Below are 19461 nucleotides of genomic sequence, written 5' to 3'. Positions count from 1 at the left end.
CAGACTCCCGGACACGAACGACTCGATAAAACTACTCCGTATGTAACTACTCTCGAGTTCGTCATATCGCCCAGAAAATTCTTCGTACGCGGCTCAGTTCGCCTCTGCTTACGTAAATATACGAGTATCTGTACACAATATAAAACGCGATTACCTAATTTCTCTAGATATTCGTATAATATCAGTCGTGCTTATGACGTCGTTCATGCCGTCGTTTCATGCCGCTATTACAGTTGGTTTGCGGAGAAAGCGGCCATCTCTTCGCGTAATCGCCACGAAATATATTATCTCATTGACAGGTAATAAAATAATATATTGATTATTTCATGCTCTGAACTCGTGAACAATGTTGCCAAACGTTCGTATTTTTTTATGAACTCTGTATTAGGCAAATTAGTTCGTTGACGAATTTATCCTAGAAAAAATTCAAGCAGAGCTTAGCGACCGAACGTAATCAGGATTTCGGACGATACTATTTCTATCGAGAACAATTATATTTTCATTTTCTTCATATTCCCGAAGGTACTGTTTCTTATTCTCGTCATCCAGGCATTTGCTCAGTCATCCGCTAGTTGTTTTAATTTCAAAAAACTCTTGATATATTTGGCAAATAAACCTTGCCTCAAGGATCGTGTGACTCTAAATTGCCATATTTCATCACGAGATAACCTTTCTCGAGGGCTTTGCGTAATTCGTAGGATACCTATGCACCTACGAATTCACGATCGACGGAGAGAGTGTGAGTGCATTCAGTCTGCGAGAACGTTTCATAGTAACTACGACGCAGTCCAAACAACAATTTGTCTTGTATGGAAGTATAGAGTGAAAGAAATCGCGTGGAGGAAATACTCTGCACCGAATGATATCCTCGACAGAATCAAAATTAAAATTCGGAGCTATGCCAATTAACTCCGAACATTATTCTTCGATATAAATCGTAGGTTGGTCTAACGAAAAAGTACCGGTTTTAATACGTACGGATACAAAGAACACATGTCTACATAATGTATTTTCTTCATACCTGTAACTTCATATCGGCTTATATTTTCCGTATGGCCATCAAAGAATGCCTCGCGAAGGTCGAGAGGAAGGTTGATTAGCATCGGATGGTTTTTGAGAAAATTGTGCATCTCACGATTCTCTTTTTTTCGTTTCAAATTCACTCCCATTTCTTCATCACTCTATATCATGTTGTCGAAGACGCCATGTCATTGCGAGAGTTCGTTTGTATGAGCGATTGTATTAGGTGTACAACTTTGCTTCCGCCGTTTTCCTATAGATTTAGCGGTAAGTGGTGGTCGAAATAAATAGATCATAGACGTCATACAATAAACTTGGGCATCTGTCAACATAACCCCATAGAAACATTAATCGATTTGTGTTTGCATCATAAAGTTATTCTCGATTGAAAATGTCAGTTTACGAGCCAAATTCTCGTCATTTGCGGGAGGTTTTAATTTTTTGCTTCAATATGAAAAAATCTGCGGCTGAGGCTCATCGAATGCTCTCAAATACTTATGAGGCCGCTATTAATGAAAGAACGTGTCGTGAGTGGTTTCAACGCTTCAAGAACGGTGATTTTGACGTCCAAGATCATGCTCTGTATTTGGTGGGACCAGCTCGGCGTAGTGTATCATGAACTGTTAAAACCGACTGAAACAATCACAGACGATCGGTATCAAACGCAATTGATGCGCTTGAGCCGAACATTGAAAGACAAACGGCCGCAATACAACGAGAGACACGATAAAGTGATTTTGCAGCATGACAATGCTCGACCCCATGTTGCGAAAGTGGTCAAGACATACTTGGAAACGTTGAAATGGGAAGTCCTATCCCACCCGCCGTATTTTCCAGACGTTGCTCCCTCTGACTATCACTTGTTTCGATCAATGGCACACGGCCTGGCTGACCAGCACTTCCGGTCTTATGAAGAAGTAAAAAATTGGATCGATTCGTGGATAGCCTCAAAAGATGACCAGTTTTTTCGACGCGGGATTCGTATGCTACCCGAAAGATGGGAGAAAGTAGTGGCCAGCGATGGACAATACTTTGAATCATAAATGTATAACCAGTTTTTTACAATAAAGTCTCGAATTTCGGAAAAAAAACGGCGGAAGCAAAGTTGTACACCTAATACCTTTACGCCCCGGACATAAGTTTCCTTTCACGATGTGGTAACAATTGGGACAATCGTGCTAAAATAACCATGAAATTGTAATATAACGTAATGTTTCATTCGCTGATTCGACTTCCTTTAATATCCATCGATGGGCGTACTGGCAATTCGATACTCGCGGCCTCGCTCTGCATGGATTACAGGATGTCCGAGCTCACGTTCCATTCACATTAATCACTGTAATGCTTTGTGCGAGTGATTGTCTTTATATCCATCCGTTGATATAATTCCTATTTCTTCTTCGCGTAGAAAAGTTTTTGCGAAAAACTTTCATATACGTGGAAACGATAGTCTATTCTACGTACGGATACACGTCTCCACATTCTAAAAAGATTTTTCTGAATGCCTTGCACGTCGAAGAATATCTACGTCATTCCAATCAATAATATTTTACTATTTTTTGTTTGAAATTAAAAACGAAATTCGATTGCGATATTTCCTCGTGCCAAGCCATAGTATGCTCGTGTTTCTCGAGTTTCATTTGCTCGGGCGAATAATATCGAGTGTCAGGTATTGGTCCAATATGATTTTAATTTTGCAGCGTATTAAACAAATGAGGTAAAAACCTTTACCCAAAGTATCCCGAAAGCTTTGGGTAAATCGGATAAACGCATAAGTATATAATTTGAACTATCAATAAATTTTAACGACCAATCATCATAACAATAATTTTCGTCCCGTTCAAAGTCACCCGAGGTTCTTCCGTTATTTTTGACTTTTCAACGAGATATTTTAAAATTTACAAAAAAGAAAAACATTAGTATAATAAATTGAGCATTATGCGCGATACAGATGATTTTTTAAAAAAATATTTAGATGTCGTAAAATTTGCGTCGTAAAATCGACAAACTCTTTTACAGGATCTCTACTAAACATGAATTCGCGCATTCCACACCAACGATATTGCAATGACATGGCTTTTATTCCCGCGCACGCTTCGCAAATTTGTTGCGCGACGTAGATGTCCAAGCTCCGCATACATGGAGCTGAGGAGGGTGAACGCAACAGGAATCAAATTATTAGACCGATTTGTATTCAGGTTCCGGATCACAAGGGAGTCGTGGGGAAGGACTGACCGCAAATCGGGAGACACTTCGTTTCGTCCTGTGCCTTCGAGCTGTGGCTCCTAATAAGCCGAAGGTCGAATGGAGGACGAAATGCAAATCTCAACTCATGCTCCGCTAAACGGACACGAGTCGGACGTACCTTTTAATTTAAAAGGTCCAAATTGAGTTAGTGTGCCGGAAGGGCGCACTTTAAGGGCGCCAGATATGTCTACGTCTGTATGTCTGGTTTTCGGTCATGGAACTTAATCCAAGTAACCGGGGAGAGGGCGAAGTGTAACCGCGGAAGAGCTTACAATAAATACAAGGAGAAGTTTTTCAAATTAACAAATGAGGGTTTAGTTTAATAGTAATAATAAAAAAAATATTTAGTAATACATTTTTCTTAAGTATAAAGATACAAGTCTTTGGTTCTTTATTCTGAAGTATCAAAAAGATGGTCGTACATTTGTGTGTGTGTGTGTGTGTGTGTGTGTGTGGAAAGAGAGTTGTGTGTAACACGAACGTTATTTTGAGTGTGGAGAGTTTGGAAGGAGGAGAAAATTAAAGTTGTGTAAGCTTATGGTTGGAAAGAAAAAGGATCGATGGAAATGAGGACACGGGGACTGAAAATAAGTAAGTGGATTCTGCGATGCTGACTATCATTCGGTCATTAGGGAATAAAGTAAGACATGTATTCCAATAATAGTGGGCGTTATAAAAGAGGAGAGGAAGGAGATTAATGGGGGAGTAAGCATCAGGAACAGGAGGAATTGAGGGGGTGGTATGCGAGACGGAAAATTTCGTAATCGGGAGTGATGATATCGAATGTGAAACAGGGGAAGAACTAGACGGGAAGAGGTCATCGAAGAAGTCTGGGGACAGATCGGAGATAGGGGAGTAAGAAATTTCTAATAGCGGTGATAAAATCGAGGAGAACGACTGAACGAGTCTGTTCTTGGGCTGATGTCTGAATTAGCGGAGATTCTTTAGAATTTTCGGCGGTGTTAGAGCAGTGACGTCGGCGCGCATTAAGCCCCGCTAGATGACGGTGACGAGGGACGGAAGAATTACGTGAATGCACTAAAACTTTAATCGTCTTTATAAAGAGGGACCACACAAGAAGAGGAGAAACCCAGTACTGTAGCGAAATCAAAATAATTATTTGGCGATGAATAAGATGCCCGAGAGATCATCAGAAAGGGTGCCGTTCGACTGTGGGATGTTGGGCGGCAGGTCCGCTTCGTTAATTTCTCTCTCGGTCAGCCAGTGCCATTGATCTTAAGGTGATAATATAATTTTGCACTGACTCTATTGGAGAAAAAATTTGAGAATTGGATGAAGCCTTTTTCAAAAGTTCCGACAACTATAGCTTCCTTAAACTCAAAGAGAAAAATCACACTGAAGACCGCGGAACCGCGGTTTTTACGCTAATCATCCTTGATTACTCCAATTTGGATTGATGGAGTAGGTTTCGTTAATTAGTAGTAGGATTTTTCTTTGCTCTCGGATTGGTCAAGATCTTGGGTGAGGAAAGGATATTGACCGGAATCTGTGGAAAAATGTTCTCCTAAATTTTATGATATCTCCTTAAAATTTATGGGATGACGTTTGTGCAATGCGTCAAGAAAGCACACGTGCAGTATTGGTACGAAACCATCCAGAATCTATCCCTGAACGTCGCGTGTCGCTTCTTAGATTTTGTAATTGGACTCGTGAGAATCGTTTGCGACTTGACCGTTAAAAAGTATCTTGGCGCCGATCTTACGCTTCCAATGATACATTTATTATTATTTTAACCGTAGTAGTGTCCGAGGGACACAAACTTGATGTCCTTTTGGTCTCGCCGTTCGTGCACGTGCATCGATTTTTATCTCGGAATGACATTTACGAGAAGATACTGGATTCTTAGTTTTAGTGTAGGAAAAGAAAATTTTTAATCTTCTCTATAACGTTCAACTTGTGCGTTATTTGCTGTCTTTTTATTTCAACGAATTTCAGATCTTCACGAAAGAAAAGAGTGGGAGTCCGCTGGACATAACACAGAATTGGAATTCTTACGTTCTCCGTTCCTTCACGTTTCGTCTTGCGTTTTGAAATCATAAAACACAAATACGACGCGATCTCATTTAACACACTCGTCCGTGTCTTTGACATCATTTGTACTTGTTTGCGGATTTTTTTTCTCTCGACGTTATAGTATTTGTACCCTCTCCAGGGTTTTCTACTGAGGCTTTACAAAAAAGTCTCATGTAACACAAATGATACAAAGACTGTAACGATCGACAAGTTTTGCAATAAACTACGTCGCAATCGTGTCGCGTTTTTAAATTAATCAATCGTCCACAAATTTTAATTTAATTTGGATTCGCAAACGCGTGAGAGATTAATTACCCAGGGCCAGCTTACGCTGTAAGAAGTATGCTGGTATCTCACAGATCTTTCTTGCAATTCTCCCGTATTGTCCATGCTCTTGATGTACGTGTGTCACTACAAGCGAACAGGGAAAACACAAATTGTCTGTGTTATTTATTTACAAAATCGAGCGTTTGGCTACATCTTCGCAAGTTAATCGATTAGATTGATACTCGCGATCAACAGGTACTAAGACTTTGAAGACCAGCAATAAAATTTCCTGCGATATCGAATCCTCCACTTTGTGCCAGCAAACTCACGAGTTGCCATACGTTCTTGTTGTAAATTAAATCGCGTGCTGGATGAAACGATAGACCAGCCGGATCAGATTCACTGATTCAAACGATAATCCTATGTAATCGTTCGGTTCGCATGAATGTAGCGCATACGCTTGAATTTCACAGAACGCGCTTCTATCCAACAAACGATATCAGTACCTTCGGATGGCAGACGTATCGTGAAAGTTGTCTCCCTCCCTAGTATCGCAAAATTCCTAAACCGACGCAAGTTTTCCGCTCTTAACTTAATAAAAGCGAAATTATCTCTAATCTCCTGCTGGCGATGGTAATTCTGCCGGTGATAATTATTTTCCTTCTGATGATGATGCGCCTGTTGTCGTTGCTGCTGCTGCTGATGTTCATCATCAATGGAGTCCTTGAAATTTTGCGAGGATTCTTTTTCTTTCTTTGCTTGTTGCGATGTAGAAACAACCGCGGCGGTAAGATAGTCAGCACCACCGCCATTTGTACTGTAAAAAAAAGTTAAACAAACTTTATTAATCTGATAATATTAATATTGCTATATATATTAAGTCAGAAACTTATACTACTAGTCGTAACATTACAGCATGGCAAGATAATTCATCTGCAGCTGTTTACATGATCTTGCATGGGAAGATAATGTTTTTCTTTTTTGTAAATTTTAATATTCTAGCGACTTAGGCAGAACAGAGGAGTACGAAATATCTGATAAAAACATCTGCTTAAGTATCTCGAGCAACAAACAAATTTAAAGCAAAAAATAAAAATATTATTACCTTCAAGAGGTGCGTAATATCTTTCTTCTTCTTCCTCTATTGTCTCTTAAGTTACTTCTTCTTCGTTACATATTTCCTCCTCTTCTTTTTCATCATCGTTGTCATCAATTCTGTGTTTGCCTCAACATTTGCCTTGTCTTACTCCTCATTATCAGCATTATCATGGACATCATCATCATTATTATCATCATCGACATTGTTACCGTTAATGTTCTCATTATTCTCCTCCCCCTTCCTTCCCCCCCCCCCTCCTCCTCCTTCTCCTCTTCAGACTCTACATCTTCTTCCTGCGTTAGTTCCTCTCGCTCTTGTTCGATTTCCTGCGCTATTATTATTATTATTATTATTATTATTATTTTCGAACTCTGTATATAATTAACTCTCTATATTCGACTAAATTATTTTTTTAAAGAACTTACATGTTGGAAATGATGAAACCTGGAAAGACCAATCTCGAATCGAATCAAACAGACTCAAATCACCATTCCAATCATTGTTGTCATCATCATCTAAAATTGATTTTATTCTTTATTGCATTATATCTATATTATATGAATTAGATTTCTCGGTTATTTGTAAAATACTTATCAATTACGATGATAAGAACGTCACGCGGAGGTGGAACATTATTTTCCGGTTCAATTTGTGCTCTTCCTAAAAAAAAATAAAATATTTTAATAATCGAGATTTCTACGTTTAATTAATATTTATTTCCCCACTCTTCCTCGCTAGTGCTCTCTTCTTTTCTTCTCTCACAGGGTGACATCGTCTTAAACTAAGTCGTCCTTGGACCCCCCCCTGCGATGCAATATCGCTCGTCACGCTATAATACAGTTCGATTCTATGAAATAAATATTATAATTTAAAAAGTAAACTTAACTAAAAAAGTATTATAAAGTAAACTTTAATTATAAAGTAAACTTTTAATACTAATATATATTCGATTTTATTTTAGAAATTATTACTGCTTACCTCTTAGTCCAGTACTTGAAGTCAATTATGTGACTTTCTGCGTTATCTTCCTTTCGACCAAAATATATATATTATATTAAATAACGAGCGATTATTATATTTTTCGGTCTCTCGCCATTGCAATGCCCCAGTTTGTGCATAATACATACTAATGTGCTGGAGCATTCACTCACGAAATTTCCGAAAATGGAATAATTTTTTCGCCATTATCTGGCAACTTTGCCAGATAATCGGCAGCAATTAATTTTTTATTCAAGTTGCTAACAATGATGAAAAATTTAGTGAGTAATTCGCGAAATTCTATTTTTTAAATATGAAATTAAAAACGACTCACAAATATTCTATGTAAAATCAATCCATTTCAGAGTTTGAACGAGGACTAAACTTTAACTTGATCAGTGCGTGTTATTTATGCTCGTGGCGATATTCATAAAATTTTTCTCTCCGAAAAGAATCATTGAAAGTTTTTAGTCTCTTCATTGGCCGATAAATTTTAACAATTTTGATAATTGATTCCTTTACTAGAAGTGATTTTCTTGTAAAATAAAAGAGAAATAAGAGATGAAAAACTTCCTGGTTATGACTAATCCCATATCTGATCTAGCTCCGTTTCTCTCCCATAAAAATTATCTCGAAAAGCATCGCTCTTTTCGTATTTATCTTAATAAAACCTTTAGCTCTCATTTTCATTATTATTGGGAAAAGTTTTTATCATATTAAAATTTTTATTGTTACGGAGAATCTCACGTTTAAAATTTTTCCTTCTATTTTTTTTTGTATCTTCTTACTTGAAAGGATTCTCACGCAATATTATTAAATGTACAACTTTGCTTCCGCCGTTTTTTTCCGAAATTCGAGACTTTATTGTAAAAAACTGTATATACATTTATGATTCAAAGTATTGTCCATCGCTGGCCACTACTTTTTCCCATCTTTCGGGTAGCATACGAATCCCGCGTCGAAAAAACTGGTCATCTTTTGAGGCTATCCACGAATCGATCCAATTTTTTACTTCTTCGTAAGACCGGAAGTGCTGGTCAGCCAGGCCGTGTGCCATTGATCGAAACAAGTGATAGTCAGAGGGAGCAACGTCTAGAGAATACGGGTGGGGTAGGACTTCCCATTTCAACATTTCCAAGTATGTCTTGACCACTTTCGCAACATGGGGTCGAGCATTGTCATGCTGCAAAATCACTTTATCGTGTCTCTCGTTGTATCACGGTCTTTCAAACGCTTGGCTCAAACGCATCAATTGCGTTCGATACCGATCGCCTGTGATTGTTTCAGTCGGTTTTAACAGTTCATAATACATTACGCCGAGCTGGTCCCACCAAATACAGAGCATGACCTTTGAGCCGTGAATATTCGGTTTGGCCGTCGACGTGGAAGCATGGCCGGGAACTCCCCATGATTTTCTGCGCTTGGGATTATCGTAGTGAATCCATTTTTCGTCCCCAGTCACAATACGATGCAGAAATCCCTTCCGTCTTTGCCTTTCAAGCAGCTGTTCACAAGCAAACAAACGCCGTTCAACATCTCTTGGCTTCAATTCGTACGGCATCCAATTTCCTTGCTTTTGAATCATTCCCATGGCTTTGAGGCGTTTTGGCTTGTTGAGTCACTCCCAATGATCATGCCAATTCTTCTTGATTTTGACACGAGTCTTGCTTAAGTAATGCCTCCAATTCTGCATCTTTGAAAACGTTCTCTCTTCCACCGCTATGCCGGTCTTCGACGTCAAAATCACCGTTCTTGAAGCATTGAAACCACTCATGACACGTTCTTTCACTAATAGCGGTCTCACCATAAGTATTTGAGAGCATTCGATGAGCCTCAGCCGCAGATTTCTTCATATTGAAGCAAAAAATTAAAACCTCCAAATGACGAGAATTTGGCTCGTAAACTGACATTTTCAATCGAGAATAACTTTATGATGCAGACACAAATCGACTAATGTTTCTATGGAGTTATGTTGACAGATGCCCAAGTTTATTGTATGACGTCTATGATCTATTTATTTCGACCACCACTTACCGCTAAAGCCATCTATAGGAAAACGGCGGAAGCAAAGTTGTACACCTAATAGTCTACGATTGATAAACAATAAACCTTTCAACAAAAGAAAAAATTTTAATAGAAACAATTTTAATAGAAATTCCTTGCTTGACCAACAATATTATTTGGTTTTTGTTAGTTTTCCCTTTTTTAAGATTTGTCTCGTCACGAAGAAAAAATCATGGCGAACGTTGAACATAATTCCCTTCGTTTAAAACTTTTCTCTTCGTTTATCAATATAACTAATATTTAATTTTTCTATAAATTTCCGTATATATTACATATTATTTTTTCCCTTGGGAGTATATACAAAAGTTTCAGAAAAAAGGAAGACGAATAAATTGTCCTATATTACCATTACCCAACTCAATTTAACATTTTTTTTATTGTACCTCTGTCTTTTTAAACATCAATGAATTTTCTAAAAAAGCAATAAATCCAATCATAAATTTATTTTAAATCGAAGACGCTTCATAAATTTCTTCTTGTTTTTTTTTAAAAAACTCGATGATTGTTATTGTACTAATTCTTATTCGTTAGAAATTACCTACGCTAAACCGATTCTTTTTTCCTTATGTCAATTCTTTTTTCCTTTATTGCGAAAAAATTTTCTTTTTTTGGTTAGTCAAATTCCTTTCACTGTCATTTTATAAAAAAAACTGGAAAGGAATCGTAAAATATTCCTTTTCGTTTCTGTTCATTTCTGTTCGTTCTCGTTTTATTTCAGTCTTCTCCCCTCCTGACTTCTGTGGGATATAGATTATTTTAAATTTTTAAGAAAAATTTAGAGAAAGTTTATGTTTTTTCATCTGCGCACACAAAATAATTTTATTATGTAGCATCGGAAAGGGAGGCGATGTCGATACTACTGAAAATCCGTTTCATTCGAGTCTCGTCCGCAGCTTCAGCTTCGCGAGCAAATAAGTATTGTGTTTTTTGTGTTGTTGATTGCCATCTTGGTTCACTTGAATTTGGTACTACTGCGGTGTAAGAACAATGGCCAATCCAAAAAATATTAATAATTCGGACATGGGAATGTACTCCATCTCTGATTCTTTCAAGATATGACGATGACGAGAGAAGAAACACTCGATTTCATATGTTGTTAGCAACAATGTCTTAACAATTCTCATACGAAGACGATCCACGTAAGATTGTAAAGAATGAAGGAATCTTCAACCTCTTGTAAAATGGAATGGACATAATTTATATGCGGACGGAATTTATATTGACACCGACTGCTGGTAACAGTTTCAAGATCATATGGGACTCATGAACGAATATTTAAGCAACGATAACAGAGTGAAACCTAATGTATTGTTAAAAAATATTACCATCAGCTTTACCACATCTTATAGGGCAAAATCAATATTGTTAGCGTATAAAAAAGAAGAGAAAAATTCCAACAGAAATCTTCGAAAAGAAGAGGACGCACATCATTCAACTCCGTTGGCAAAAAAACGAAGAACCTACGTAACGGCAATTGTAATGCAAAAAACTGCCTTTCTAGGACTGCAAAGCGCTGTAAAGCGCGTCGATGCGCGTTTAAAACAATTAGAATCTTTATTCGATAATGTTAACAAGTGTGCTCTATATTTAATTCAAGAAATGGAACTGAAACTAACTGCAAGTTTTATTAATCAGGAAATTATAAAATTAACGTTGCGAAGTAATTACGAAGATATAAAGCGTAATGTACGTACAAATTAACGACTTAACTTTTCTTTATACATATTTCAATATAATATTTTTGGAATTAATTTCATTAAGACATAACGAAATTTTTTTATATAATTCTCTCGAAGCGAGAATCTTTGATTTAATTTTTTTAAAAACTCTTTTTAATTTATTCTCTGCTATGTATTTCTTCTTCTTTGAAAAAAAGAATTTGTATCAATAAATACATTTTTGTATAATCCCTCATTTTTTCTTAATCATTCGTAACTTCCAAATCAATAATCAACTTTTTTCTTTATATATTTCCATTATATGTATAACATAGACTTTTAAATAAAGTACAAGAAGCACAATAAAACAAAATTCATAAAATTCTTGTCATACATCATAAAAATCATATAATACTCTCGCTCGAACGAATGAGTCATCACACTGAAGACGACACGTCGCGTTACAGTTGAATATGTTCGTTCTTGTTTTACCTCCCCCATTTTTTCTAGCAAAAATAAGACTCTCTCTAGACTTTCAAATTTTCATATAAGATTTCATCTCTCATAAATAAAAAACATTCACTAAAATGCCCGCTATTCATGCCCCGATGTTCGGACTTTACCATCACGACAAAAAATGTTACAGTCCCCATCTCCACTCATCATTTTTTCGTACTTTATCCTCCACTTTGTGAGATCCTCTATCACCCCCCCTTCCCCAATCACCTTGTGGGTAAGTGCGAACCAATCAAATCTTTGTCAAGTATAAGGCGAGCCAATCAGAACACATCGTTTAATTATCCTATTATCCACACCCTTCACTCCTCGATCAATCAGAACTTTAGTCTTTTATTATAATTTGATTCCGTATCCATTATTCTAACATTTTTCCAATCAAAATTATGATTGTATTGTAATATATGTTCCATTATAATCGAATGTTTAGATGAATCAAGCTTTATATTTTTAATATGTTCATTTATTGTCATATTGAATTTCCTCTTCATCTGTTCTACATAAGAAACGTCACAATTGTTACATTGGATCTTATAAATTATATTATTATTTTCAGAAATTATTTTTTTGTCTTGATGCGCTTTTATAATTTGTTCAATTTGTTAATATTAGGTGTACAACTTTGCTTCCGCCGTTTTCCTATAGATGGCTTTAGCGGTAAGTGGTGGTCGAAATAAATAGATCATAGACATCATACAATAAACTTGGGCATCTGTCAACATAACTCCATAGAAACATTAGTCGATTTGTGTCTGCATAAAGTTATTCTCGATTGAAAATGTCAGTTTACGAGCCAAATTCTCGTCATTTGCGGGAGGTTTTAATTTTTTGCTTCAATATGAAGAAATCTGCGACTGAGACTCATCGAATGCTCTCAAATACTTATGGTGAGGCCGCTATTAGTGAAAGAACGTGTCGTGAGTGGTTTCAACGCTTCAAGAACGGTGATTTTGACGTCCAAGGTCATGCTCTATTTGGTGGGACCAGCTCCGCGTAGTGTATTATGAACTGTTAAAACCGACTGAAACAATCACAGACGATCGGTATCGAACGCAATTGATGCGTTTGAGCCGAGCATTGAAAGACAAACGGCCGCAATACAACGAGAGATACGATAAAGTGATTTTGCAGCATGACAATGCTCGACCCCATGTTGCGAAAGTGGTGAAAACATACTTGGAAACGTTGAAATGGGAAGTCCTACCCCACCCGCCGTATTCTCCAGACGTTGCTCCCTCTGACTATCACTTGTTTCGATCAATGACACATGGCCTGGCTGACCAGCACTTCCGGTCTTATGAAGAAGTAAAAAATTGGATCGATTCGTGGATAGCCTCAAAAGATGATCAGTTTTTTCGACGCAGGATTCGTACGCTATCCGAAAGATGGGAGAAAGTAATGACCAGTGATAGACAATACTTTGAATCATAAATGTATAACCAGTTTTTTACAATAAAGCCTCGAATTTCAGAAAAAAAACGGCGGAAGCAAAGTTGTACACCTAATATATCTGTAACCTATACTATACACTGATTTACTAACTGATTTTACTAATCATGCGTGTACATGACGCGTGGCTGATTCTGTGGATAAATAGAAGTATAAAAAAACTTTTTCTTGTTATAAATTACTTTATTATGTTGGCAGAAATGTTGTCTTTCTTGCGTGGAACTTTTGTTGAGAGCAACTTTTTTATTCTTGTATTGAACAAATTTAAATTTAACGGACGTTGTTAAAAGAGTATGAATGCACATTTCTAAATTTTTTTTATAAAACTTAGGATGTGATAATAAATTGCTCGATTCACTAAACTGTACAGGCGGTACCGATCTTATAATACAAGAGAGTGATTAGACAAAAATGGAAGATATCTGCCAAAATACGTCTTTTTTTGAAATCTAGTTATCACACAATCTGTCACTTTAAATAACAAGTCTAAAAACTTATACTATGGTTTTTTTCATATTCAATAGTGCAGGGATCGATAGATTAGTATTGCTCGCGAGCGCCTAGCTTCCCATGGACAATAGTCATATTGAACGTCTTTGAGCAATAAATGATATGAGGAAAAATAATAAGGGGTATTACATGGAAGACGCATTTTCTTTCTCTTGTATAATTTTGGTTTATATGTAAATGTGTTATATATGTAAATGTGTAATAGAAAAAAAATAAGTAAAATAAAACAAAAATTGTTCTAATTATTTTTCAATTTTTAATATTTTTCTAATATGTTGAACAGCGATTATAAAAGAGAAAAAAAACGTATATAGACATTTTATACATAATATAAAATATATATTTATATATAATATAAAATTATCAAAAAAAATAAACAATTTCACCGTTTAGGCAAAGTATTAAAGAATATTTTTTTATACAAATTTAGATAACTCAGAATTAATATAAAATAATAACGATGTATGTTTCGAATAAACGTTTCTAATTTATAACAATGATAACACTTCGTAAGTAGTACTTGATTGACGATTACAATTGATTATGCGAAATAAGTGTGTTGTGAATGAAGTTGACTATAGACATGCACAATAGCCGAGTATTCGCGGGCGTTCGCGGGCGCCCGTGCCCAATTTCAGTATTTTGCCGATCCCTGCAATAGTGAATTGTAACCTTTTGTGTATACTATTGAAAGTCTGGATAGATGAAATATGATCGATGGGGATCGTCATAATTATGTCATCCACGTATTTTTTAATCGTTAAAAGTTTTTAAGTTACAAACTGTAATTTTTTTTATAGCATCAATTTTGATGATAATTTATTCCATTTAATTTATCTACTAATATTATTAAGGATGTACATACAACCATTTATATGATCTGACATCAAGCTACGATTGGAATTTATTCTTTTATTCATATTGACTGTCTTCTCACTAACCGATGAATTGGTCCAGAATTATGACTCTTTACTACGTTTATTATTTATCAAGTTTGACTACGTGATATGATTGCGATATATCATCTTTTGTAACACGAAGGTAAGATGATTTCTTAAAAATCTATTATATTATTTATTGTAACTCGAATGTGAGATGATCCTCATGATATGTTAATATAATTAGATGTTAGGGTATTTATATATTTCTGATAAGGCTATGCATAGTCGAAACGTACTATTGAAACTTATCATCGGAAAATTATAATTTGTGATTAATAAATATTATTTGATACATCTAACTATAGCTCGTTTAATATTGTATTGTTTAGTATTGACATGAGTTTCACTATTTATTAATTTGTTATAAGTTATACGAGCGAGAAGAATTGATATTATTTATATTGTAATAAAAAATTTTTTATGCACACAAGAAATTAGATAAGGAGTTATTAATAGATGAAATGCTATCAAAAAAATTACAATTTGACAGTTTAACATATTTATTAGTAGAAATGTTTACGTACATTGAAATAATCTTCACAAAAGAAGATTCAATTTGCTATTTTTATCTTTCCGAACGACATCAAACCATTATTTCTGAAATTAATAATATTTTCGTAATTATGGTGCTCCAAAACAAAAATTTCACGTCTTGTGTACTATTGCACTTTATTTGATGTACTTTTGATTGTATTGTCACAGGAAGGGAAAACACGTTCTATATATTTTAATCGTTGTCATTCCTATTAAAAGATCGAGATATCAAGAGATACCATATATAGCATGTAACATTGCAACATCATAAACCGCTCGAGTAACTTCGGACATGATCGACGCGTCGCCGACTGAGTTTGAAATAATATTTTATAAAACCTAAATGTCTCAATTATTACGAAAAAAAAAAATAAAAAAGAACTTTTTTTTATTAAACGTGTCTATAAACGTGTTTATAACTTTTATTTAAAAAAAGTTACATTTAAAAATCCAATGAATACAATATTTGCCTTGTGATGTTAGACCGAAAAGATAATCGAATTTTGCAAGGAATAACTTTATATTTGACCTTTCATTACTTTCAATCTACTAATTTTAACAAATTGAATGAAGAAATATCCTATTTTTGTTTCAGCTGTATCGTCATACATACCTGGCGCATTACAGGATCGTGAATCTGGAGACTCTGTGAGTAAACAAGCTGTGTCTTGACGACGTTTGTGACAATCATATCTTAAATTCCATGATTTCAAGTTCGGATTTGCATTTTAATCTCGGTCCCGAGAAGGAAGAGAATGGGAGTCGGGGGAAAACGCCGCGTGCAAATTACAAACTGTGCACGAATTTAATCCCGCGCCGTCTTACCGTCATCACCTTGCTCGCTTCTCCAACCTCGTTCGTTCCACGTCTGAGAATTTTCCCTTGCGGATTTGATCATTAACTCAGCATTTAGGAGCGGTTATATTACGATTACGAACCTGCCACTGTTCCCGACCATCGCGGCGATTTTACTCTCTGTACTTGTCCTTTCCCGCAGGCGAGAAAAATTTAAAGCTGTTTTGTGAACTTATCCGCATGGCTGCACTTTTCGTGATATTGAGACTTGCTGTCCTTGCAAAAACAGGATAAATCGTGGGTTACTTTTTCAAGGATTTTCCTATTTTTTTTAATTCCTAGCTATCCCAATATTCTCGTGGACTATGCTAAGAATTACGTTCCCTTTATTTTTTGTTTTGGAATAAATACCTTAATAATAAATATCCCGTTTTGACGAATCGTTAGTATATCATTCTTCAACTCAAATATTAATTAAAGCTGTAGAGAAATTAATATCAGTAATCCATTTAATATCCCTCTTGTTAAATTTATTTGTACATTTTGCTTGTTCATCATGTGTAACTGTTTATACATACATTTGCTTATTTGTTAGCTCGATGTATATCAGCAATATAATTATATTTATTCTTGTTATTTATTTATGAATAAATATATAAACGTTCTTAATTCTCTAATACTTAATGTATATAAAAAGATATGTATCTACATGTAAAAATACGTAAGGTATATAAATATCTTTTAATCGATTAAAAATTGTCTTTGTAATTAAGAATTTAGCACAATAGTTGAAGATAAAATCCGCGATGTGTTATGAGTTATGATACCTTTATAGAAAAGGGAACAATTTTTTTATATATTAGTCAAACTTCTTCCAGAATTTAAATCATCCGAGAAACTAGGTCGCCTGTAAAACTCACAAAATTCCGAAGATCAATTTATCTATCATGCGAAAACTTTCTCGAGATCCGCGGGAATAGTATCGTTTTTAGGAATAGCGGTTTCCTGTCGTTTACACTCCTCCAAAGGAATCGATGCCTTGAGATTCATCCACGTGGAACTATGAGAGTGCTGGAACTCGTCCTACAATCATGAGAGCGCGAAATTTCACCGTTATGTATATGTGGATGCCCGCGGCCTTCAACGAGCAAATCTCACGAGTTGGACTTTATCATTGCGCTTGAGATCATCGTTCTCAAATTGCGCAAATCAAACTTCAGTTCGTTTCTAAACTGATTTGCAAAGGCCGCTCGTCATCTTTATATGTACATAGAGCGGCTGTTTCACAGTTTAATTACTATGAGCGGATACACATACTCTTTGCTTCAAGTTCGAGTTTCAAATTGGCTTTCGAGAAAAGACGAATTTTAAGATGAAAATCGTATGTAAATAAAATATTGCAGGATTATTTTGAAAGTAGGGTTTCAATATTTTTAAATATTTTGAAAATAGGGTTTGAAAGTAGGTTTCAATTGTAACGTGATTTTACATAAGAAAACTTATATAGAAAACACTCATACGCCTTCAAAGAATAATTATTTAATTAATAAATTTTTATAAATTTCTATAAATTGGATATATATTTATTTCTTTTAAAAAACATACGATTGCAAGCGTTACAGAATACAAGCGACACTGCAGACGTAATCGATAACAATGAAATTAATGTTACGTTTGTATATGTTTTGCTTATTTACTATATAACAACACAACATAAAAAATAATGTTTTCTAAGGGAAACATTTTGAATATTTTGAATTATTAAAATTTTGCAGTATTAATTTTAAAATGCAATTTTGGTGTAATAACCGATTATAAAAGAATAAAAGTATGTATTTTAAAAAATATATTTGTTTATTTTTTTTAATTTGCGTTATTTTCTTGTATTAACAAAAACATTTATAGATAATTTTAGAATTATGTCATTATTGTAACAGAATGTAGCAAAATGAGCAATGTGTTTTTTATCAATTATTTTAGACATCAAGGGAAATATACAGGCAATTATCATAAATGAATGAAATGCCAATTCGTCCATTTTATGATAAATTCTACGAATAAATAAAATCCATGTGTGATCGTTGCCTCTATCACTTACAGTGATTTCACGCGAGAGTGAAAATAAATGTGTATTCTTAGAAAAACGAGGAATATATCTTGCCTCTGACATATATATTGCACGCAGTAGTCGCGTCGTAATCTTACATTGCGTGCATTTTGACATGAAGAAGCAATTTTCCTCTCCGCCAGAATTTTTATTTTTCGAGATTTAAAAATTAGCGCTGGGACAGCGTTAAAATAAATATAATAATCTTTGCGAAATTTATTCTTATTTGCATTTGCATAGAATGTATCTGTTCATTCGACATAGTTTATTGTTGAGGATTATACGAGTGTATTGTTACTGTGATTGTATATATTTGTTATTTTATTGCGCATTATAGAAGTTAATTATTCTTGTTAATTATTCATTGTAAAAAATATTCGGGCAATTATTTATTCGTGCAAGGAAAGCAGTACAGCGCGAACATCGCTATCAACTCGGTGTTTCTACATAGTCATTCATTCTGACACAAATTATGATCAAAGCTGCTTAACTTTTGGTCGTTCAAGTGAACCATTCGTCATTGTTAATATTACAGTTACAGTTGCTGGAAAAATAACTGGGATAGACGATAAAATAAATTCCTTACGAAATTTATGCTCATTTATGATATATTTGCAGTACATATGCGGTTGATTTGACATAGAAAAGTGAACCCAAGACATTATTTTATTTTAAGTGCAGATGAAACGTTCTGGAATTCCGTTTTTTTGCAATTAATATCGTATTGTTGCGTACATGTATTCAGAATCGCTCTAGTTTGTGTCGATTGAAATAAAATTGAAGTTTATGTAAAAAACAATAATTTTTATCATAATATCTTGATGGCCAAAATTGAAATAGAATCTTCTGTAATATTGATTCAAAAAGATAGGAGCTTTCATTAGTAGGATATATATATAAATACATATTTTTGTGACGCTAAAGGAACATGAAGCCTCCTACTAATTTTTTTGTTAGATTTATTAGAAAAAGTTTCAATAAAATTACATAAAAAAATGTAACATTTGAACTTAGCATGAATATAGTTTGAACAAAAAAAATGTGAAAAATTATGGAACATAAAATTATTCCAATCATTACACTATTTAAAAATCATCAAAGTATTCTAAGGTCACTAGGACTTATATGTTTCAATTACAGACTAAAAATTATTTAGAATACTTTTATGATTTTTAATTAAATAGTGTAATAATTGAAATGATTTAATAATATAATAAATGATTAATTAAAATCGTAATGTGA

At 34.7% G+C, this 19461-nt stretch overlaps 1 protein-coding gene across 1 annotated transcript in view; it reads left to right on the top strand.

Annotated features, from left to right (window-relative positions):
* The window catches only part of LOC108693744 (dipeptidyl aminopeptidase-like protein 6), a gene marked incomplete at its 3' end in the record, with an annotated part of 639532 nt that overhangs the window by 469544 nt on the left and 150527 nt on the right, over nt 1-19461 (top strand). Inside the window, exon 6 of the mRNA XM_018202862.1 lies at nt 15913-15965. Coding sequence (XP_018058351.1) covers nt 15913-15965 — 53 coding nt within the window. The remainder of the gene's footprint in view (nt 1-15912; nt 15966-19461) is intronic.

This window comes from Atta colombica, unplaced genomic scaffold (assembly GCF_001594045.1).
Source record: "Atta colombica isolate Treedump-2 unplaced genomic scaffold, Acol1.0 scaffold11, whole genome shotgun sequence".
Classification (NCBI taxonomy): domain Eukaryota; kingdom Metazoa; phylum Arthropoda; class Insecta; order Hymenoptera; family Formicidae; genus Atta; species Atta colombica.
The sequence above is the reverse complement of the archived record's forward strand: the minus strand, read 5'-3'. Positions and strand labels throughout refer to the sequence as shown.